The sequence below is a fragment of the Balearica regulorum genome, chromosome 3 (genome assembly GCF_011004875.1).
Source record: "Balearica regulorum gibbericeps isolate bBalReg1 chromosome 3, bBalReg1.pri, whole genome shotgun sequence".
Lineage (NCBI taxonomy): Eukaryota > Metazoa > Chordata > Aves > Gruiformes > Gruidae > Balearica > Balearica regulorum.
Genome location: NC_046186.1, coordinates 26,745,981 through 26,764,760, shown reverse-complemented (window position 1 = coordinate 26,764,760; position 18,780 = coordinate 26,745,981). Strand labels below are relative to the sequence as shown.

The window sequence follows — 18,780 nt, the reverse complement described above, 5'->3', positions numbered from 1 at the left end:
ACTTTGAAGGATTGAAGCAAGTCCAGTGGAGACCGCCAAGATGGTCAGGGCTGGAGCACTTGCCTTGTGAGAAGAGGCTGAGGGAGGTTGGCTTGTTCACCCTGGACAAGAGATGGCTCTGGGGGGAACCTAACAGCAGCCTCCAGTCCTTGTGGGAGGCTATCAAGGAGGTAGGGCCAGGGTGTTTTGCAGCAATGCACAGCAGGAGGAAAGAGAAGTGGAGATAAATTGAAACAAGGGAGATTTTGACTCGATAAAAGGAAAAAGCCTTTTCCCCAGGAGGACAGCCCAGCAGTGGAGCAGGTTACCCAGAGAGTTTGTGTGGTCTCCACCCTTGGAGGTCTTCAAGGCCTGACTGGACAAAGCCCTGAGAAACCTCATCTGCTCCCAAAGCCGCTTCAAGCAGGAGGTTGGGCTAGAGACCTGAACTCCCTTTGCACCTGACTTATCCTATGCTCCTATGAAATATATTAAAAAAAAAAAAATCCAGTTATACAAAGTATCATCCAGTTTATAGGACATAATATTGACAATGGACACCTCATGGCACCTATAATATTAAATAGCTTATGTATTTGCTATACTGAAGTTAAATATGTGAAGAAACAGCAACAATAACATGTACAAATAGTATCTGTACCACAGACTGACACTGCTCCCATGCGGTGTTTGAATATTGATGTGACCTGCATGTAACAAAGAGAAAAGGGCAAAATCAATAAACACCCAGGAGGTACAAAACCAGGAGAAAAAAGTGGGGGCGTAGTGAAATCCATCTAGCAATCAGAAGGGAAGGCACTAAGACTAAACAGGCAAAAAGAGAGAGGGGATGGAGAGGAGGTTAGGGCTTGGCTGGAAGGGGACAGGGACAGGGGCAGGAGGACTGGTGAGGGCCAGGGCATTCCTCCACTGTCAGCAGAGCAACGTGAAACCCGCCGAGTGAGGGCCTCCTCCATCCCCCTCGCCGAGCACCCACAGGGATGTGACCTGCTGCCACTAACAGGGACTCTCTCAGCTTGATGTGTTAGCGGGATTCAGCTTTGAAACAACCGAACAGCGGGTGACCAGGCATGGGCGTTAACATGGCCCCCGTCAGCAGGGTCCCTGTTTGCTCCAGTTTGCCATTTTTAAAATTAGTAAATGATGCACACTGAGAAAGCCATCAGAAGATCATTAGGGTTCCAAGTGAAGCACTCTGCATTTTGGAAAAGCCTCACTTAAGGTTGCCTGCTCAATTCTTTGTGCATCAGGCTGCAGTCCACAATTAGATAATCATACTGTCTAATTACTTTGCTATATAGTTCCCTCAAACATGAGCTAGAATAAAATTTCATAGGTTCCCTCTGAATGTTTTCCTGAAGCTTTTGCTAATTTTATAATTGCTTTTAATTTTGAAGAGTTTTTCTCATATTTTATATATTGACCACAAACACAGAAAATGAGGACAGTGTCTAAAGTATTAATTTATTAATGAGAAAATTAACAAGTGAAATATTAGATAATATTCATATTATAGCTTCATGCTGAAGTTTCAGCAATGCTCTTTCAGATATTACTCTTTAAATAAATACTTCTTTTCTTAAAAAAGAAGTACTTTAAGGCCAGGTCATTATTTTGTTTCAGCACTTCCCATATTTCCTATGCAATGCACCTTGCCTCGGTGAGGTTCTATTTCAAACTATTAACTAACACACAATCTTTCCAGTTCTCACTTAACTGAGGCTAGTAGAGGAGAACTTCATGATTAAACAAGAGTAAATGTTGGCCCACCATGAAACCAAACCAATGCCACCACCACCACTATTTGACAGGTGCTAAAAAATTCAGTGCTAATTTGTTTCTTAACAAAAATGATGGTCTCCTTTCTTCACAGCTTTGCAAAGCCAAGAATAAACTGTCCTTTTTGTGATATCAAGAAAATAACCTTGGTAATGCAAGGCAAATTATGATTTGTGTTTGAAGTCTACACTAATTAGATATAAGCTGTGTTTTGACTGTTTTCACTTCTCTTAATAATTTTAGTCACACCTCTTTTCAGTAATCTCCAGACACAAGCCAACAATTTCCTCTGCCATTTACTGATCCAAAGTTATGGAAAATAATGTGCAAAGACATGAAATAGTCCCTCAGAAAAAATTCAAGCAAACTAAAGACTATTAGCTATCAATCTGTGTTACAATAACAAATCGACATTGAACTGGATTTCAGTTTTTGCACTTCACATGCACAGAAAATGCACTCACAAATTTCCATAATTTCCACAGACATGTATCATCGTAATTAATTTAACGTACATGAATGGAGTTTTAATCTTCAAGGTCAGTGGTTGAAGGACGCTGGGAAATACTCCTATAAAGTACAACAGCTGATTTGCCTTTCCTTCTTATCATCAAATTAAAAAAAAAAGAATATCAACATTTCTCAACAAGTCTTACCATTTGCTTTTCCTCTAAGGCTCCTCTTCCTGAGACTTTTCTTTCATGTCTTCCTAACTCCATTTCCCAGGGAAAAAAACCCAACACCCTAATATCCCAAGCAGAAGTGATTTAACCTGACTACATGTTAGATATCTCTGTATTTTTGGAGCCGGGAGAGAGAAGTGTCAGGCAGCACTGGTGGTGATTTCTGGTCAGCGTGTGTTTCCATTTATAGCCATCGAAAATCCACAAATAGAAGTGTGGAGAGAGGGCAGGCAGCTGCCTCCGATAACAATAAACGTTGGTTTGGCATCACAGCAAATTGCTCAAGAGGGATTTTGGTTACTGGCCCCATTCACTCCCCCCTCACCCCCTCTACCCTGAAAGCTCATACCTAAAAAGTCCATGAAAACAATAGCTACGTCTCTGTAGCACTAGCTTGTGTTCATGGAGATTACTGAGCAAGTAAAATGACAAATATGATTAGCTGGCACCACATGTTGTTACATAGAGACAGACAACGTACAGAACAATATTTTAAAATGGTGCTTTAGCCTGGCTGTTCATCTTTCCCTGTTGAGCGTTTGGGACTGAGTATTCTAATACATGTTCATGCAGAGTGTACTCTCCTTTTCTAATATCAGGATATAACATCTTGGATTTTCAAAATGTAGAAGGAATTGCAGAAATTTCAGTGGGCACTATGAGCACCCCTAAACACAAGAAGTGACCAGTGAGCATCTAAAATGGAGTTAATACCCATATAGCTGACGGTTGTGGAGTCTGTTAGTTGACTGTAGAAGAATAACCCAGCTGTAGTTCACAACGGTAAAGTCAAGAGGCCAATATTAGAAACTGTGGTGTGGGGGGAACCTCTCGGCAGCTCTGCCGTGGATGCCACGGTTTATAACACACTCGCCGGTTGCCACATCAACTGGGTTCCACTTGTCTCAGGGGCAATTCACGTGCAAGGTTGGTTTTCCGTGTACCAGCAAGGGAAGGGGAAGCATGACAACACAGAATGACACAGAAACTACTGTTTCTGTTTGCTACTGTTAAATGAGAAGGTGCTCTCTGGTCAATCTGTGGTTCATTAAGAAACACGTAACCCTTTGTAAAGCTGGCAGTTTAAGCACCTCACTAAATTCCTGGTAAAGAAAACACACTTCCTTTCCCTCTCTTCCTCTCAACACATTGGTAAAAGAAGACTCTTCTAAAATAGATAGATAGATAGACAGACAGACAGATAACTACAAAAACCTTTTTTCATCTATCATTTTTCAGTCATCTTTGTGGAAATAACAGCCCAACTGGGCACACTCCTTTCCACTCTGCTTGTTTCTTGCTACACGCTATGCTCACATGATCTTTAGAGCCTTGGATAGAAAGAAAAGGCAATCAAAGAAGTGGTCACACAACAGTCTATACAGTTTACATATGAAAAGTTGACCAGAAAACCCACAAATCTTACAGTGTTCCTGTTCTAAAACACTCTTCAGAACAAAGAAAAAGTTACTCCAGTGACAATTATTTTTCTTTAGTGTCTCTTTTACCTTCATTTTCAGAAGTGTAAGGCAGCCAGCAGACAAGAGAGTGCAGCAAGGCAAGCACAAAGAAACAGTCAAACCTACAAGGGCTGCACTAGTAGAGGGAATAAATACGAGCTTGATGTCACAAGAGTAAAAATACACCTCACTGCATCTCTTGGAAATGCTGGAAGAAAAGGAACAAGAGTAAGCGACATAATACCCAGAGGAAAGCTGTAGTACTTCCCTGCTCTTCAGCAGGGAGGCAAACAGTATGAAGTTCATATCTCCAAAATCTTTTCTGTGAGGCTGAAACTTATCCCTGTGCCAAGGGACTTGCATAATGCCTTTGTACCACTTGACGTCCTCAAAGGAGGTCTTCAGTGGGATCCAAACAGCAGCTTACATTACGCTGCTGCTTACATTACCGACCATTCCTGCGGCGCAGGTGAAAAACCTGAAGCACCTCTGCTGCCATTAACCTGTCCATTTGCACAAGGTTTTAAATCACGGACCAGGACCAGACCATCTCAGGTGGCACGACCAGCTGCGTGAGCTCAGTGACTCCCTAGCCCCGTCCCACCGGTGGCTGGGATACCCCGGCTCTCGGCAGGCTCCCAAACGGCAGCTCCCTCCTCGTGCTGGGGAATGGATACCCATGTTGGTAAAAGAGCAGGCTGTCAGTGGTGCAACGAACCAGCAATGTAGGACCCAAGATATATGTAAGTCCATACAGACTTACACCAGCATGGGCGCATTTTGTCTGGAGTTTATGCTATGTGTAACTTAGTACTAACTACCCTAAAGCTTAAATCTTCAGTCACATTCATACTCTCTACTTCCAGATACTGTTTTTATGTGTCAGCTCACCCACATGAACATCAGAGGTGATCATTACAGAAAGACCCAAGGAAGTGACTATGAAGTGACTTTATTCATAATAATTCCAACATAAGATTCTGATGAGAGCATTCAGTTTTACAAGCAGGTTTTCCATCATTATTCTTGTAAAGGTATCTAACAACACAAGAAAAAAAAAAATAACACCTTCCCCTTTCACTGTGTGGCTCCTACAGCCCAAACACTGGATTCCATAAAAAGGGGGAAAAAAAGGTGAAAATTAAAACGCTATTAAAACAATATACTATTAATATACAAATACTCTTAATACTATTAAAACAATATTAAAGCAATTAAAACCTAATTGCTGCGTTTCCTGTGAATGGAAATTTGTATTCTGGCTGCATCATGCTGCTGACTGTGCAAGTCCTAGGGAGTGGGAGCAGATTGCACTGGAGATGGGAATGGAAGCAAAAAGCTAAGAATGCAACAGAATACGACAACAAACTTCATGCCATCATTTCATTTCCACAATGAAATCAGGGAGCATAAGAAACACTGGATGCAGGGCTCTTCCATAGCTAGGATGCCAATATACAAGGACCCTGGAGACAGAAGGAAAGGCTGACATCATCTTGTTTTCTACCACACCTTGCTCAGCATGGCATTTCAACACTAAACCTGAGGAAAGACCATGATCCTAACCGTATGAGGATTTGGGTTTATATAATTACGGGAGTACATTTCTTATTCCTACATAGAAATAATGGTTATTTTACTCCGAGGATTCTCTAAAACAGTTAGTAACTGTATATTTCCTGTTTTACTTTGCAAGGGAAAACATAGTAAACAGGTGTTAAGTAAAAAGCATGTTACAGACATTGCCTAAATTACTGTGCTATTTTCAATTACTTCTTTGTATTACAGTCACTGGTCTCTTGACACCTGTTTTTCTTCTCAGAGCAGGATCTAACAAGAGGCCAAGAGATGAAGTTGATGGTGGGGGAAGGGTTGTATTTATTTATTTATTTATTTGTAAGAACCAAGTGCTGAATATCGAAAATAGTAGTTTTGTGTAAATAAACCATTTAAGCAGATGTGTTTTCTCTGCTCACTTGATCTGCTGTTCTTGGCGAAGGAAGCAAGGGACTACCTATCATAATGTTTGTGTGTTACTCTCAGCTGTGTTTTCACTCATGTGGCCACTGCAATTCTTTTACTTTGCACATTTTCATTTTCAGCCTGACACGGCTGACACCCAGGGCTGCCAGCCAATGACTGTACCACGTCATACACCTGCACCGCTTCTTTCTTAAGCTGGTAGCTTTTATTTGTTCAGCGTCAGACACACCATAAGCATTCAACAGTCAGAAGTAATAATTCTGTCCCTGATGTGCTCAATTGTATTATACTCAGTTGAAAATCACCTACTTAAGTCACATATATCAGTTAAAAACCCTGAGACTAATACAGAAATCACATCCACAGTCATTTTTAGAGGTCCGATTTGGAAAGACAGTTTCTGTCCCACACTTAAAACAAGTAAAAACGTTAAAAGAAAAAAAAAAAACAAGCACAAAACTCAGTAGGATCCCTTGCTACTTGTAGCCCCACGTTAAGCTTTCCAACTTCTTTATGGTGCCCACCCTTCTCAGCCCCAGCACGCCCTGCCAGCAAGTATCCCGATGTTGCTCCAGCACATCCACCCGATGTCACATGCGCATGCCTGGAAACGTCAGGACCTCGGCAGCGTTTCTAGCCGGTATTTCATGGCATGTTCCTTGCAGAAACGAAAAGCACGCTGGAGCCACGGGGGCTGTCTGCGGAGCAGGCTTACCTTCCAGGCGGCCGGGAGCCAAGAGAGGGAAGCTGATCCTTAGGAGAGGTGGGTCCACATTCCTGCCACGGCACCCAGCAGCTGCTGCTGTCGCTCCCTGGTCCACCCCGCTGGCTCTGCAAACACTCATGGAGCAGGAGGTAGCGGGCGTGGAAAAAGGGAAACATCACAGGCACGGCAAGTCCCTGCTTGGTATGTGAGGAAGCAGAGCCCTACATGTCACGTATGCGGAGCAGGAAGCTCCCTGACAAATTTTCTCCAAAGGGGTAAGTTTGAATACGTTTGAGGATAAAAACAAGGTTATTTCAACATTACAATAAATTGATTCTGAGAGCTCTGAGCCTTCTCTGATGTGGCAGTCCATGGAAGCTGTGCTTTCTTCCTTTCACGGGTCTTTTAAGTCAATTGTGTTAAAGTGCACTATCCTTGTGCTGGCAAGGTCCTAAATCTGCTGTCCTCCAGGAGTTCAGACAGCAGTGGAACAACTGACCTCTTTTCTGTTGGATATCCATTGTTTCAGCTATAGACACACGATGTCCCAGAATATCACTGCTATATCCCAGCAAACTAAATTATTCCAGTCTGTAAAATATATTTCAACAGATGCATCACACACACACAAAAAAAAAATCTTTCCTCCCATATTCAGTGGTACTGTTTGCCTTGCCTTCCTCCACTATGATGGATGTGGCAATGATGAGACATGGTTAACAAAATACATTAGGAAAGCATTAAATACCTTCTTAGCTATCTTTTAACTGATGTGACAGCTGGGAAAGAGGAGAAGCCAGTTCACGGAAAACAAGCAACTGCTCCATAGTCGGGCAGTGGGCTTTTTCTAGACACCTCCCAGGTCAGGAGGAAGCAAAAGCACAGGATATGAGCTGTCATTACAGACCAACTCCCATCGCACCTTTCCCACGTTCTGTCTCTGCCCACTCTTATCAAAAACCAAACCTCAAAAGAGACATTACTCAGTGCTGATAAGGAGACCAACATCTGACCTCCACCTCTGCCTCTCTTTTGCAGAACAAAAGTGAAACGTAATCACCTGCCCCAGCATTTTTTTGCTAAAGCGAAGCCTGAATAAATGTGTAGCAGAGGGTTGGATTGATAGATTTTTGTAGAGTTGCATGTTTATTTACGAAACTATTTGGGTTCATTTGTCAACACTTGTTCATTTTTTTCCATAGAGAGTGTTACCACTGTAAGTTTATACCCACAGCAAAATTCTCTACACCGCAGTATGAAATTTGCCTCAAAACCAAATTCAGTTGAAAAGGACAGATAACGATCCAATTGTTCAAAAGTTATCTGAAAGCTGACAGCATTTGGTTAAGAATACGTAATTTCAATAGCAAACATTTTGACTCCCAAGACCTAATGAAGAATCTAAAACACATAGCTGTGCATGAGGAGGAAAAAGAATGAAAAGACAGAGTTCTCAACAGGACACCTATTTTATTTCACAGACTCTCAACTACAACTTATTCTGCAGCCTAGGGCTGGTTTATAACAGCAGAATGAGTTTACTTTTTGTGCAGTCTAGTAAGACATAATAAAGCAATAATAAATCGTATGTTACCAGCTGGATTGCCAAAGCATTTCTAGGTTCTGAGTTTGATGATATTGTTGCAACATGCATTGAGCAAACATTAAGTCATGGTGGAAGAACCTCGTTTAATTTTGAGGAAGAAAAGGGATGGGAAGCAAATATTTTTAAATATAATTTCATTTATCGACATCATTTAAGCTAATTCATATTGGAATGTTTATTCACACAATACAGTCTTTAATACAGTCTTTATTATTAAAGTCATAGCAGATTCTAAAGTAATGTTCATTTTGCAAAGGAATGAAAATTAGTTTAATATTCCTATTGCTGATAAATTATCTTCAATTACAATGCTGATGTATAAGATAATGAAAAAGACACAGTGCATACAGTTGAGAGTCAAGAGAAATCTTGATATCGTAGTGTTATTGCAAACCTATTTTTTTTCAAAATAAAATATCCCTTTTATTGGTAGGAGATAGTGTTCTAACTCTGTGACAGCCATACTCTCCTGGGAAATCCTAATTCCAGAAAAGCCAGCTACCGGCATTCATTCAAGTCATATATGAAAGATCGCCTGAGAAATTTTTCAGAATGTGAATAAAATATGAGGATTTACCAGGTCACTGAGTTGTGTTATATTATATTTACAGGAAAAGAAACTGTATACACACCATAAAACCCATCAAAGAACACTTTATGCACATGAAAAAAAAGCCACGACATCCCAGCCTAGCAGGGCCAGACCCCATCTCTGAGTTAAGGCAGCACTGCAGAACCCCATATAAAGATCAATCCCAAAAGATTCTTCTTAAGCACCTCAAAATGCATGTAAGACCTGAATAGCAGTGAAGAGAATTAAAGGACTGAACACCGTTGCACAAGAACTCTTAAATGCGTACTTCATATGTATATACATGACATACTGGTATATCACAGTAAGGCGTATTTAAGGTGTTCTGCTATATGCAAATCGGGAGAAGGAATAAGAGAGTCTCAGACAGTTCTGCAAGTGTAAGAAATTGCTTCTCTGTTCACTCTCAGGTGTACAGTTGCATAAGATGCCTTCTGCATTTAGATCTAATAAAATGTAACTTACAGGTCCTGTTCAAACCTGATATACATTTGCATTCCCAATATATCTGGAGAAACTAGTCTTTTTTTATGCTACAATGAGATACAGAATTCCAATGGAAATAACATTTCTCTGCGGGGAAAAAAAACCAGCACTATTTAAAAGAAAGACAGAAGAGGATTTTTTATTCTCATAGAAAATGACATTAAAAGGGACAATTCAAAGGAACCTGGTGGTAGACAAATGAGTTAGCTACATAGACAAAACATAGACAAAAAATTAAAAGAAAAGACACAGCTATACAATTGTTTTCAGTGGGTTTCCAAACGGGTTTAGTACCTTTTGAATAAAAATCACCTGTTCTTTTCACCATTGCATTTAGGTGCTGTGGGATGCCCTTACAAGTGGCTGCTGAAGTACGTGGTGACATTCACACAACCTCACCCAGCACATTTTGTTTCAAGTGCACAAGTTCTGGCCAAAGGAAAGTTCAAGGCAAAGAAATACAAACACAGGTTCAGCTCTCCCAGCTCAAATCCATCCTCCGTGTAATGGTTTTCCCTACAAATAAGGCATAGTGGTTCCAATACTACATAAAAACGTAATCAAACAATGGGAAAGAAAACAACCCGTGAACACTTTCCAGAAAAGTATTTTATTAGGGAGGATAAAAAGCACTGTTCAGACAGTCCGAATAGGCACGGCCGCCTGCGCTGTCGGGCTCCTCAGGCTCAAAGTCATCCGGGTCTGGGGGCAACTGGTCGGTATCTTCGTCAGAAGTGGAGGGGCGCGTGAGGATTATCCGGGGTATCTTCAGCACGATGCGAAAGATTGCGGAGAAAAGAGTCGGATGAAGAGCAGGGAAGTGTTTAAGGGGGATATTTTAAAGGTACGGGGGAAGCAGGTGGTGAGAAAAATACATGAGAGATGTAGCATTGATAATTAAAGCAGAATTGAGATAAATTGCCTTTTCCTTTCATTAGCTAATTAAAAAAAAAAAAAGTCCATATTAAAAAAAGGAAAAAAAAAAGCTAAAAAAGATCTTTAAAAAATAGAAAAGTAAATATGAAAAATATACATCTACTTCTATTTAACTTCATTATTCATTAAATTCATGCACCTGAAAGCAATAAAGGTTTAATTAAAGACCATAAATTATATCAATTATTGAGCTTTGAAAAATTACATGTTTTGGCTTTTCTACTGACAAAATATATTTAAGGGAAACATTAAGACAAAATATCAATGTGTAAATTCGTTAGCTAATAAATATGCATACATGGATTTGATTCATATAAATTTTTTGGCCAAGAACTTTGTGTTCTTTGAGAGCTGTATTTTAATGTTTTAAAGTTAATTTAAATGCTGTAACTGAGAAAAGAGAAGAATGTCAGGTTCTTTATGTATAGACAAATAATGTATCAGTCAATGGTTTGTATCAATGAATGGATTATTACAAATTTAACTCTGATGCACAGTCACCCTACTTGTTACTGTTTTTCCCAAAAAGTTTAACATGTAATGAAATCAGATGTTACAGTAAGTCGATATATCTAACAAGTAGGTAATATAATAATGTGGAATAAATAAAATGTCCATCTTACCAGTAGTCTGAAAATTTTACAGAAAAGTAGTATTTCTTATCTGTCAGCTACTTCATTGCATTTCTTCACACTTTATAAGAATGTTTAATGTTGACACCGCACAATTAAGTTGCTTATGTATTATTTCCTTGCTGTATATTATTTGATTTAGGAAATTACACAAGCACATAGATGCTGTGTGGCTGTTCAGCTAGCCAGTCAGTAGTTTTCTGCATCGAAATAAAATGAATTATTCTCCAGGCTCCACCGACTGCATTAGCCCCGACTCCACTGACTACTGGGGGCCCTGGCACCCCCCCGGCTCACGGACAGGCACACTACATGTAGGGACCAAAATGCAGGTGTCACTCTGGAGCTGAATCTCACCCACAATAGCTGTAAACTAATGTTAAAACCAGGTATAAATTTAGTTATGTTCCCAGGTGTACTGAATGCCCAGTTGTATCTCTTTTTTTGGTCTTTTCCTTTTGCTTAACACTAATAAAAACACATTTCTGGAAGCTTTAAATAATCTTTATAGATCCTAAGTACTGGCCAAGCTAATAACTCCTGGGAAGATTTGCTTCTGCCATGCACACCTGACAGCATTGATAAGGTTTCCACGCCCTGGATGTTTCTTTTGGCTCCCTTCATTGCTGAAAGATGTTTGTTTCTTAATGATAGCCAGCAGGCAGCTGCTTTGTGCTACAGCAAATGCACACCCTATACATACAGGTGGTGTACTGGGTCATATATTGAAATGCTGCCACCTGAAAAACTGGTGCGGAGGTCTGTGCTCTACCTGAAGTTACCTGCAGATATACCCAGGACCAGGCTTTGCGTTTCATTGAGCTGTTCAAAGCTCAGGGCAGACCTTTCTTTGCATACGGTGCCACTCAAAAATAGACGTGCACATTTCCCCATGACCAGGCACACACTGCATCAGCAAGTATGAAGGAAGAGTTGCCAGTACTTCTTTTTCCTTTTGAAGAATAACCCTTAGCCATTTTGAATGTCAGTTATTGAAATACTCTTCATCAGCATGGTTTCTACTCCCCAGCAATCCCACTTGCAAGGAATCAAATCCAATTCTCTAAAAAAGATTTTCTTCAAATGTTTCATGACTTCTGCAACCTGATTCTTGCATACTATCTTTCAAATATTATGATGGGACTAGGTCTAACAATCACAAAGTGAATTTCATTGACGAAATAATAGAAAATAGAAAAAAAAATCTAGGTGTTGGTGAGGCATAATCCTAAAAATTTAAACTTATAACATGAAGTTCTTGTGGGTTATTCCACTCCACCACCACCCTCAAACATACACACTCAGAGTTTTGATTTGGCATGAAGGTCCTTTGGAGACTTTTTTTTTAGGCACTCTGCAATACCTCTTATTTTAGAGACCATTATTCATTTTAATTATCACAAAAAAATTACTCCTTTTTTTTTTGTTCTTTTTTACTTAATTACCTACATCTGAAAGAAACATAAATCTGAGACTGTAACAATATTGCTAGAGGAATGAATCCCATGGGATGCTCAGTTCTGGCACGAATACTCTTTCACATTTCTCCCTATGTTCAGTATGCTGCAAGCTGTAGTTAGGCTTTCACAATTTTCCCGAAAACTCATTTCCTTGATGACACACTCTCTCCTATGCCCAAAGTCTGAAAGCCTGCACACCTCTAATGCCTGAGCCTCTGGAGGACATCCCCTCCTTGCCGGCAGCACGACTCTCCTACCAACACCCCCAGTTAGATTCCACATTAGATGACCTCCTGTCCACCGGTTCGTGTTTGTTCAACATTTCTATGGTATCAACTGCTTCCATGAAATAAGTGGTGTTGGGGGAAGTCTTTGTTCTAATCTTTCATGCTGCTGCAGATAAAGAGGAACCGGTACCAAATGACCGACCAACTGCTGCTGTCCCCAAACCCACCGCTGCTCCTTCCTCCATGGCCAATCGTCCTGCTCCACGCCCGCCTCCCCAGTGGGATGTGGAGGAGCCTTGATTTCCTCACAGCTGAATCATGGGTATCAATGACAAAACAACTCTTCGTTGTGAATTGTGCCACCTACGCAACTGCAGATTGAGAGCAAACCCAATTAAGTAATAGAGCATGCATTTGTACGAGATCTAATTCAGTGAAAAGAGATTCAGGGCTCTGCTTTCTCTAGTTATCGATTAATCTCCTGTAAAAAACACGGCACAAAATGGATGTAAGAAACACACATCATAGTTCTACACCAGTGGCCTTTCTGTTCTCACCCAACTATCCCCTAGGAACCCAGCACTCTCCATCACTGCCTTCAAATTCACCCTGCCTCTGGGAAAATCACAATGTAAGCTTTATCAGCTTCCTTTCCTCTTCTGGTTTTGTTTTTTTAAAAAAGTAACAAAACTCAACAACTCTAAACTTGTATTATCGTGTGTTCATTCCTTTTCTCAAATCCAGTGCTTCTCTTCCCAGAATCCCAGGGGGATTTTACCCTTGCTTTCAGATTTCCGTGCTTATCTTCATTGGCTGCAGCTTCACCCTATTAAGTAGGCAAGCTTTGCTCTTGGAGCTTTTCTTTAATATTCATATTTGAATGTACATTTCCTGGTGCGTCGCGAGTGAGGGAAGACAGAACAGATTTCATGTGCAAAAAAATGTCACAGCAAAGAGGAAGCAAACTATTTCCACTGCCCATTACAGACAGGGCAAGACAGACACATTTAGGATGGAATCAAGGAAAACTTTTCCAGCACAGGCAGCTGAGCTCAAGAGTCACTTTTCTAAGGCATGTAGGAAGGTGTGGAATTTCCATCTTTTACCAATACCTCTTCAGAAGAAGTTGATCCCAGTGTAGGAGGACAGATTATCCAGGATCCTGTGTTGTACCATTGTTTTACTCCACTAGTTTTTACTGAATAGTGTCTGAACTTGTTTAAAATATTTCTGTTGAAATTGCAAAGTCCTCCTACTCACTTTCCATCATCATGCGCTCATTAAAATAATACCTGAAGTACAAGGCAATCCCAAACCATCAAAATACGTAGAATACTTTTTCAGAAAAATGTATGATTAATCATTTGAAACAGGTTACTATTTTCCTTGATTCCCCTGAAATTATATTTTCAGTCCCTGAAAAGTAAACTTCACAAAGGACATGTCCTGTACCAAAACCAATGGGTATGGGAATTTCTTTCACTACCTTGTTTGAGTTTTTCTTACACTTTTTTAACATAAACACTAAGATTTTAGACACTAAAAAGATTCACTAAAAAGATTCACATTTTTGTTTAAATCAGGCATAGCTAAAAATCAAATTATTTCAGACACTCTCATTTCAAGGAATTAACACCCTCCATTGAAAGATGGAGTCCTTCAGCTGAAGCACAGGCACGTGTGTGCACTCCTAGTCCGCTGCAAGAAGCAGTAAAACAAACCCATCTAAATAACCTGGGGCAATTCAGCTGCGGTGTTGGCTGCAAATATTTTTTCATATTGAAACAGGATAGGAATAAACGCACAACTACCTATGATGCTTCAGTTGAAAGTATCTTCTTAAAGCATGATAAATGAGATGTCCTGCCAACAGGTTAACATCCAATAATTTTTAACTTCCAGTTGTACACATATGCTTCCCTTTTCCACTTCTAATAAAAATGTTTGTCCAAAAAGTTACAGAACAGTCCGTAAAGGACAGTTCATTATGTCTTTTTATAACCTTTTCAAAACCAAAACCAAACAGAACAAACCCTATCATCTTTTTTCTCTTTCATAAGCCTTCCCCTTCCCCTGACCTCCCTCCTCGCAGGTCCGTGCTCCAGTCTCAGCAGAAGAAGAAAGCTCTCAAGGGAAGCATCACGACTAAAGCCCGAGCTTCGCACGAAAGGCATAACCAGCAGCAACAGGGCAAAGCATGGCTCAGAGCAAGACCAGCCGCCGGGGAGAGAGGCTACAAATCAGAAGGTGATACGACACACAAAATGCCCAAGTTTGAAAGAATAGGGGCAGGGGAACAGGATTTGGATTGGCCTTTTGGAAGAAACCAGACATACCTTCAACCCTAGCTCAAACAGATCACATTCTAAAGAAAATATCCCCCCTTTCTAAAGAAAATATTCCCCAGCTAGAAAATACTTCTCATAGGGAAGCCTGCCTACTTCAACTCCATATATCTAAATAGCACATATTTTTGAAAGTTGACTTAACATCTGATCTTCACTGACAGCAGTGGTAAGGCTGGTACCCTTCAGCTGGTGGAAACACAGGAGCGTGGGGTAGAAATCTACCCAGTTGAGAGCATTTGCAGGGGTTTGCATAAACCTCATGAATAATGTTATGATTTCATCTTTGATTTTACCTTTTTTGTCATCACTGATGATGGCAACAGTATTTTAGACTTGCATAATAGGAAATTCAGACTTCTTGCTACACAATGAAAACATGCCTTTGCTAGATGCAGAAGGTCGCATTTAATAATGACTGTATTCATAAAAGAAACTGCCTAAATCAAATTTTCTCTCTGGGTCTGAGTGAAGAAGGGCATTTAGTCATGCCTGAAAAAAATGTCACATAGCTGGATTTTTAAATAACAGGTTTAAAAAGAAGATGCCAAAATGTATCCAACAAGAACAGCAGAGAACAGGCTGATCAACTGCTGCGCAGTTCAGACAAAACTGGCATCTGTTGACTTTTTTTAAAGCGACGCAATGCATTGCTCCCGAAGACAGAGACAACAGATAAAAACAACCTTCTCCCCAAAAGAAAACGTACAGGAAATACAAGTTAAAGCGGGAGAAAGAGATCTAATTAATTCCCTGTGAATTTATTACCCACAAGCAATCGCAGCGCCAGGCGGAAGCGCGGGAGCCAGGCAGGGTGCGGCAGGGAAGGCGGCTGCGTCGGGGGGCGAGTGGGACACGACAAAAACCTCCTAACGTACAGCCATGTGTACAAAACCATATGAATCTGCAAACCCCATCTAGGCATTCAACACAGCTTCCCTTTTATAGCATGTTATTAGCAATATTTTAACCTGCATGGGTTTTATGGTACATCCTCAACGCTCCTGGTCTCAGAAATCCCTGGCTGCATCGCTTTCCTGGGTGCATTACAGTGATATTTCACTGCTTTCAAGGCCTGCAGCCAAACTCCAGGAATTTTGAAGTCAGATGGAGAGAGAGGTATAAACTTCTCCCATACCCTTGGGTTAGATAAGTCTATGGTCAGGCACGTAGGAAGCGCCTCGTCACGCAGGGCAGCAGAAGACCTCTGCACAAGGAAAGCAGGGTGGCCCGTGCCACCGTGCTCAGGGAGCGGCCGGCTCATGACAGCACCTATCGCTGCTCGGGATTGGGAGGCGGCAGCACGTAATTCAGTTCAGCCTTACTCTCGGAGCAGCCACACTGCTCTCAAGCACTGCCAAAGACTCAAACGTGAGCTTTGGCACCGCGTTTTTGAAGGCGCTGCCCCGGTTTTGTGTGCAGCAGTCCAGTGAGGGACTTGAGCAGGGGGTACCCCACCAGCCCATCCCTCTTCACCAAGCTCATTGCTCTTCCCACACTGTGCCTGGTGATCTGCTCCGAAGTCTATTTTGGCTCAGTGTGATTTGCTGGATGTTTGACGCACCAGACAAGCTGCTCCAGGTGCTTTCTCCTAAAATTTCCTCTTGAGAATTTTCTGAAGGTTGATATTTTTCAGAGGCCAAGTTTAAAACTAGGTATTTTCTCCACTTGTTATTGGGATAGCAAGAGAACACCTGGAACGTTTTATCTGTCTCCCAGCGTGCAGTATATATAATGTTTGGGCACGTCACATATAGAGCGAAGCCCCTTTCTGTCCTTCCTACCTGGCAGGTCAGTGCCTTCCCAAGGGCAATGCACAAGGCAAGGAAAGTGGAGTTCAAACTCACCATCGCATTTCATAGTAGACGAAAATGAAAGATCAATGATGTCCATCGTGTCGTATCTGCAATGCCGTCAGACACGAAAAGCTTTTATACGATTCAAACTGCTTATGAAAATGGTCCCTGCTCCATTTCTTTCATCTTTTAATGTACCACTGGATAGTGACTTCCCTGACATTGCAACCTGATATAGATTTTCATTTAAGTGCTTTCTGTGTAATCATTTATGGTCTGATGCTGTAAAAACATTGTGATTAAAGCAATGCATTTTCTTCATCGGGAGACTTAAAAGGTACTGCCCCCATAAGCAGTGCTAGCCACGGCCCAAGTTATCAGTCCTTTGAATTTGAAGAAAGCTCATCACCCCTGCGAAAGGCGGCCATCGTACCTGAATGCCTGCTGCTTTCAATACAGCCCCCCGCTGAATTCCTGCGGAGTCCATGAGGACACCTTTCACAAGGGGAGATGTTGCAGATCATTTGTGTGGTTGTTCAAATATTTATCTTCTTTTATTCTCAAACAGTATGCTATGTCCTACAGCGTGGTTCCAGGTGCCTTGCTTGAGTCTACTTGTCTCTTGTATGTATTTTTGCTTATATTGTCTGCAGTTCCTGTATTGTCTACCATATGACAGGTTTACTTTGCAGGTTTTTTTCCTTTAACTTCGAGGTGTTTGAATATGGTATCTTGAAAAGATCAATTAATGACTTTCTTTTTTAAAGGTTTTTCCTATTTAGCATTGTTAATTACAAGCTCTGCAAAATCCAAGAATTTAAAGTTTGAAGTGAGTCAATTCTGACCGAGTCCTGTGAGAAAACTACTTAAAAGGAAGAGAGGAAAAAAGACACACTGTGCAAACAGCAGCATTTGCTGGGAACAGGAACTTAATCCCAAATTCACAAAATAAGTTCCCTAAGCACTACACTATGGAGGTAAATACAGCACCTACACCACACACCTTTTATCTTTCCTCCTCACTCAGAAACACTCAGTTACTGAGATAAAAGTGGGATCAAACCAGCAGATGAAATGGAGAAGGAGATCCCATGGCAGATGGGTGCTTACACTCCGCTGAAGCCCACACGATCAGCACAGGCCGAGCGAAGCCAACGCGGCTGCACGCAGGCTTCCTTGCAAGCGCAAGAGGCCAGGCAGTGAGGAGTCAGACTCCTGACTTCTAAAACTAGCTTACCTTGTCAGAACAAAAAATAATAACGTACAAATACCAACACCCTTACCCAACAAGATTAAGAGTCATGAAAATGTTTTGGAGAAGAGATAAAGCAGTTCTTAATAAAAACCTTGAAGACTGAAATATTAGGTAATATGATGTTATGGGAACATGTCAATCAAACACTGTCTGTGAGCAAGGTCTTTACTGTTTGAAACAAGTTTCAGAAGAAATCTGTCTTTGTTGATGACAGGGAAATTCTGAATCCCACTTTAGTTATCTTTTATAGTGCTTCTCTGACCTGAGTATTCTATTGGTTTGGCTTTTAAAATTGAAAAAAATAAAAAAGACAACAACTAAAGAAACAAGCAAGAAGTTTTATTATGTTTAAATTGTATGATTACAATTTTCTGATATGGCTAGAACTAACCTGTTCAGATGAATAGATAAATGATTTGAAACTTCGATTTCTGAAGATTTTTAACTGGTATAAATGCATCAAGACTTTTTTCCGGAAAAGAAGATGACATGATGATGCATGTCATGAAGAGACAGGAGATGCTGAAACCTGTCAACACTCTCAATTCAGTCAGACAAATCCACTGGGAATTTCAGTCAGAACTTGAATTAAAATATTTTTGATGGAGCAAGATTGTGCAGAGTTGGTTCTATGTTTGAGAGGATGAGTAGGAAATAAGGAGCAGAGGGCAGAAGATTGAAAAATAGAGAACTGGAAATAATGACTCCAGAAACCAAGTTAAAGTTCCTTCTGTAAAAGTCAGCACGGGGCACTATTGCCAATGTTTGTATCACTGATTTTTTTTTTTTTTTTTCTCTGTAGTTAGACATGCAATACTTTGCACACAGTCTGCA

The 18,780-nt window shown here is 40.8% G+C and overlaps 2 protein-coding genes across 11 annotated transcripts in view; both read right to left on the bottom strand.

The window, feature by feature from the left end:
• Nucleotides 1-18,780, bottom strand: part of MLIP (muscular LMNA interacting protein) — a 180,276-nt gene that overhangs the window by 126,845 nt on the left and 34,651 nt on the right. For 4 of the 10 annotated variants that reach the window (XM_075747361.1, XM_075747364.1, XM_075747362.1 and 1 more), the window contains exon 1: nucleotides 2,436-2,620. The exons of 1 other annotated variant lie outside the window; for it this stretch is intronic. In XM_075747361.1, coding sequence (XP_075603476.1) covers nucleotides 2,436-2,498 — 63 coding nt within the window. In that variant the 5' untranslated portion in view covers nucleotides 2,499-2,620. Of the gene's footprint in view, nucleotides 1-2,435; nucleotides 2,621-6,620; nucleotides 6,749-18,780 lie in introns of those variants that run through there. 5 more of the 10 variants (XM_075747365.1, XM_075747371.1, XM_075747372.1 and 2 more) reach the window with 4 other exon arrangements.
• The window catches only part of LOC142601093 (uncharacterized), a 28,166-nt gene continuing 17,342 nt past the window's right edge, over nucleotides 7,957-18,780 (bottom strand). Inside the window, exon 7 of the mRNA XM_075749176.1 lies at nucleotides 7,957-10,061. Coding sequence (XP_075605291.1) covers nucleotides 9,909-10,061 — 153 coding nt within the window. The 3' untranslated portion in view covers nucleotides 7,957-9,908. The remainder of the gene's footprint in view (nucleotides 10,062-18,780) is intronic.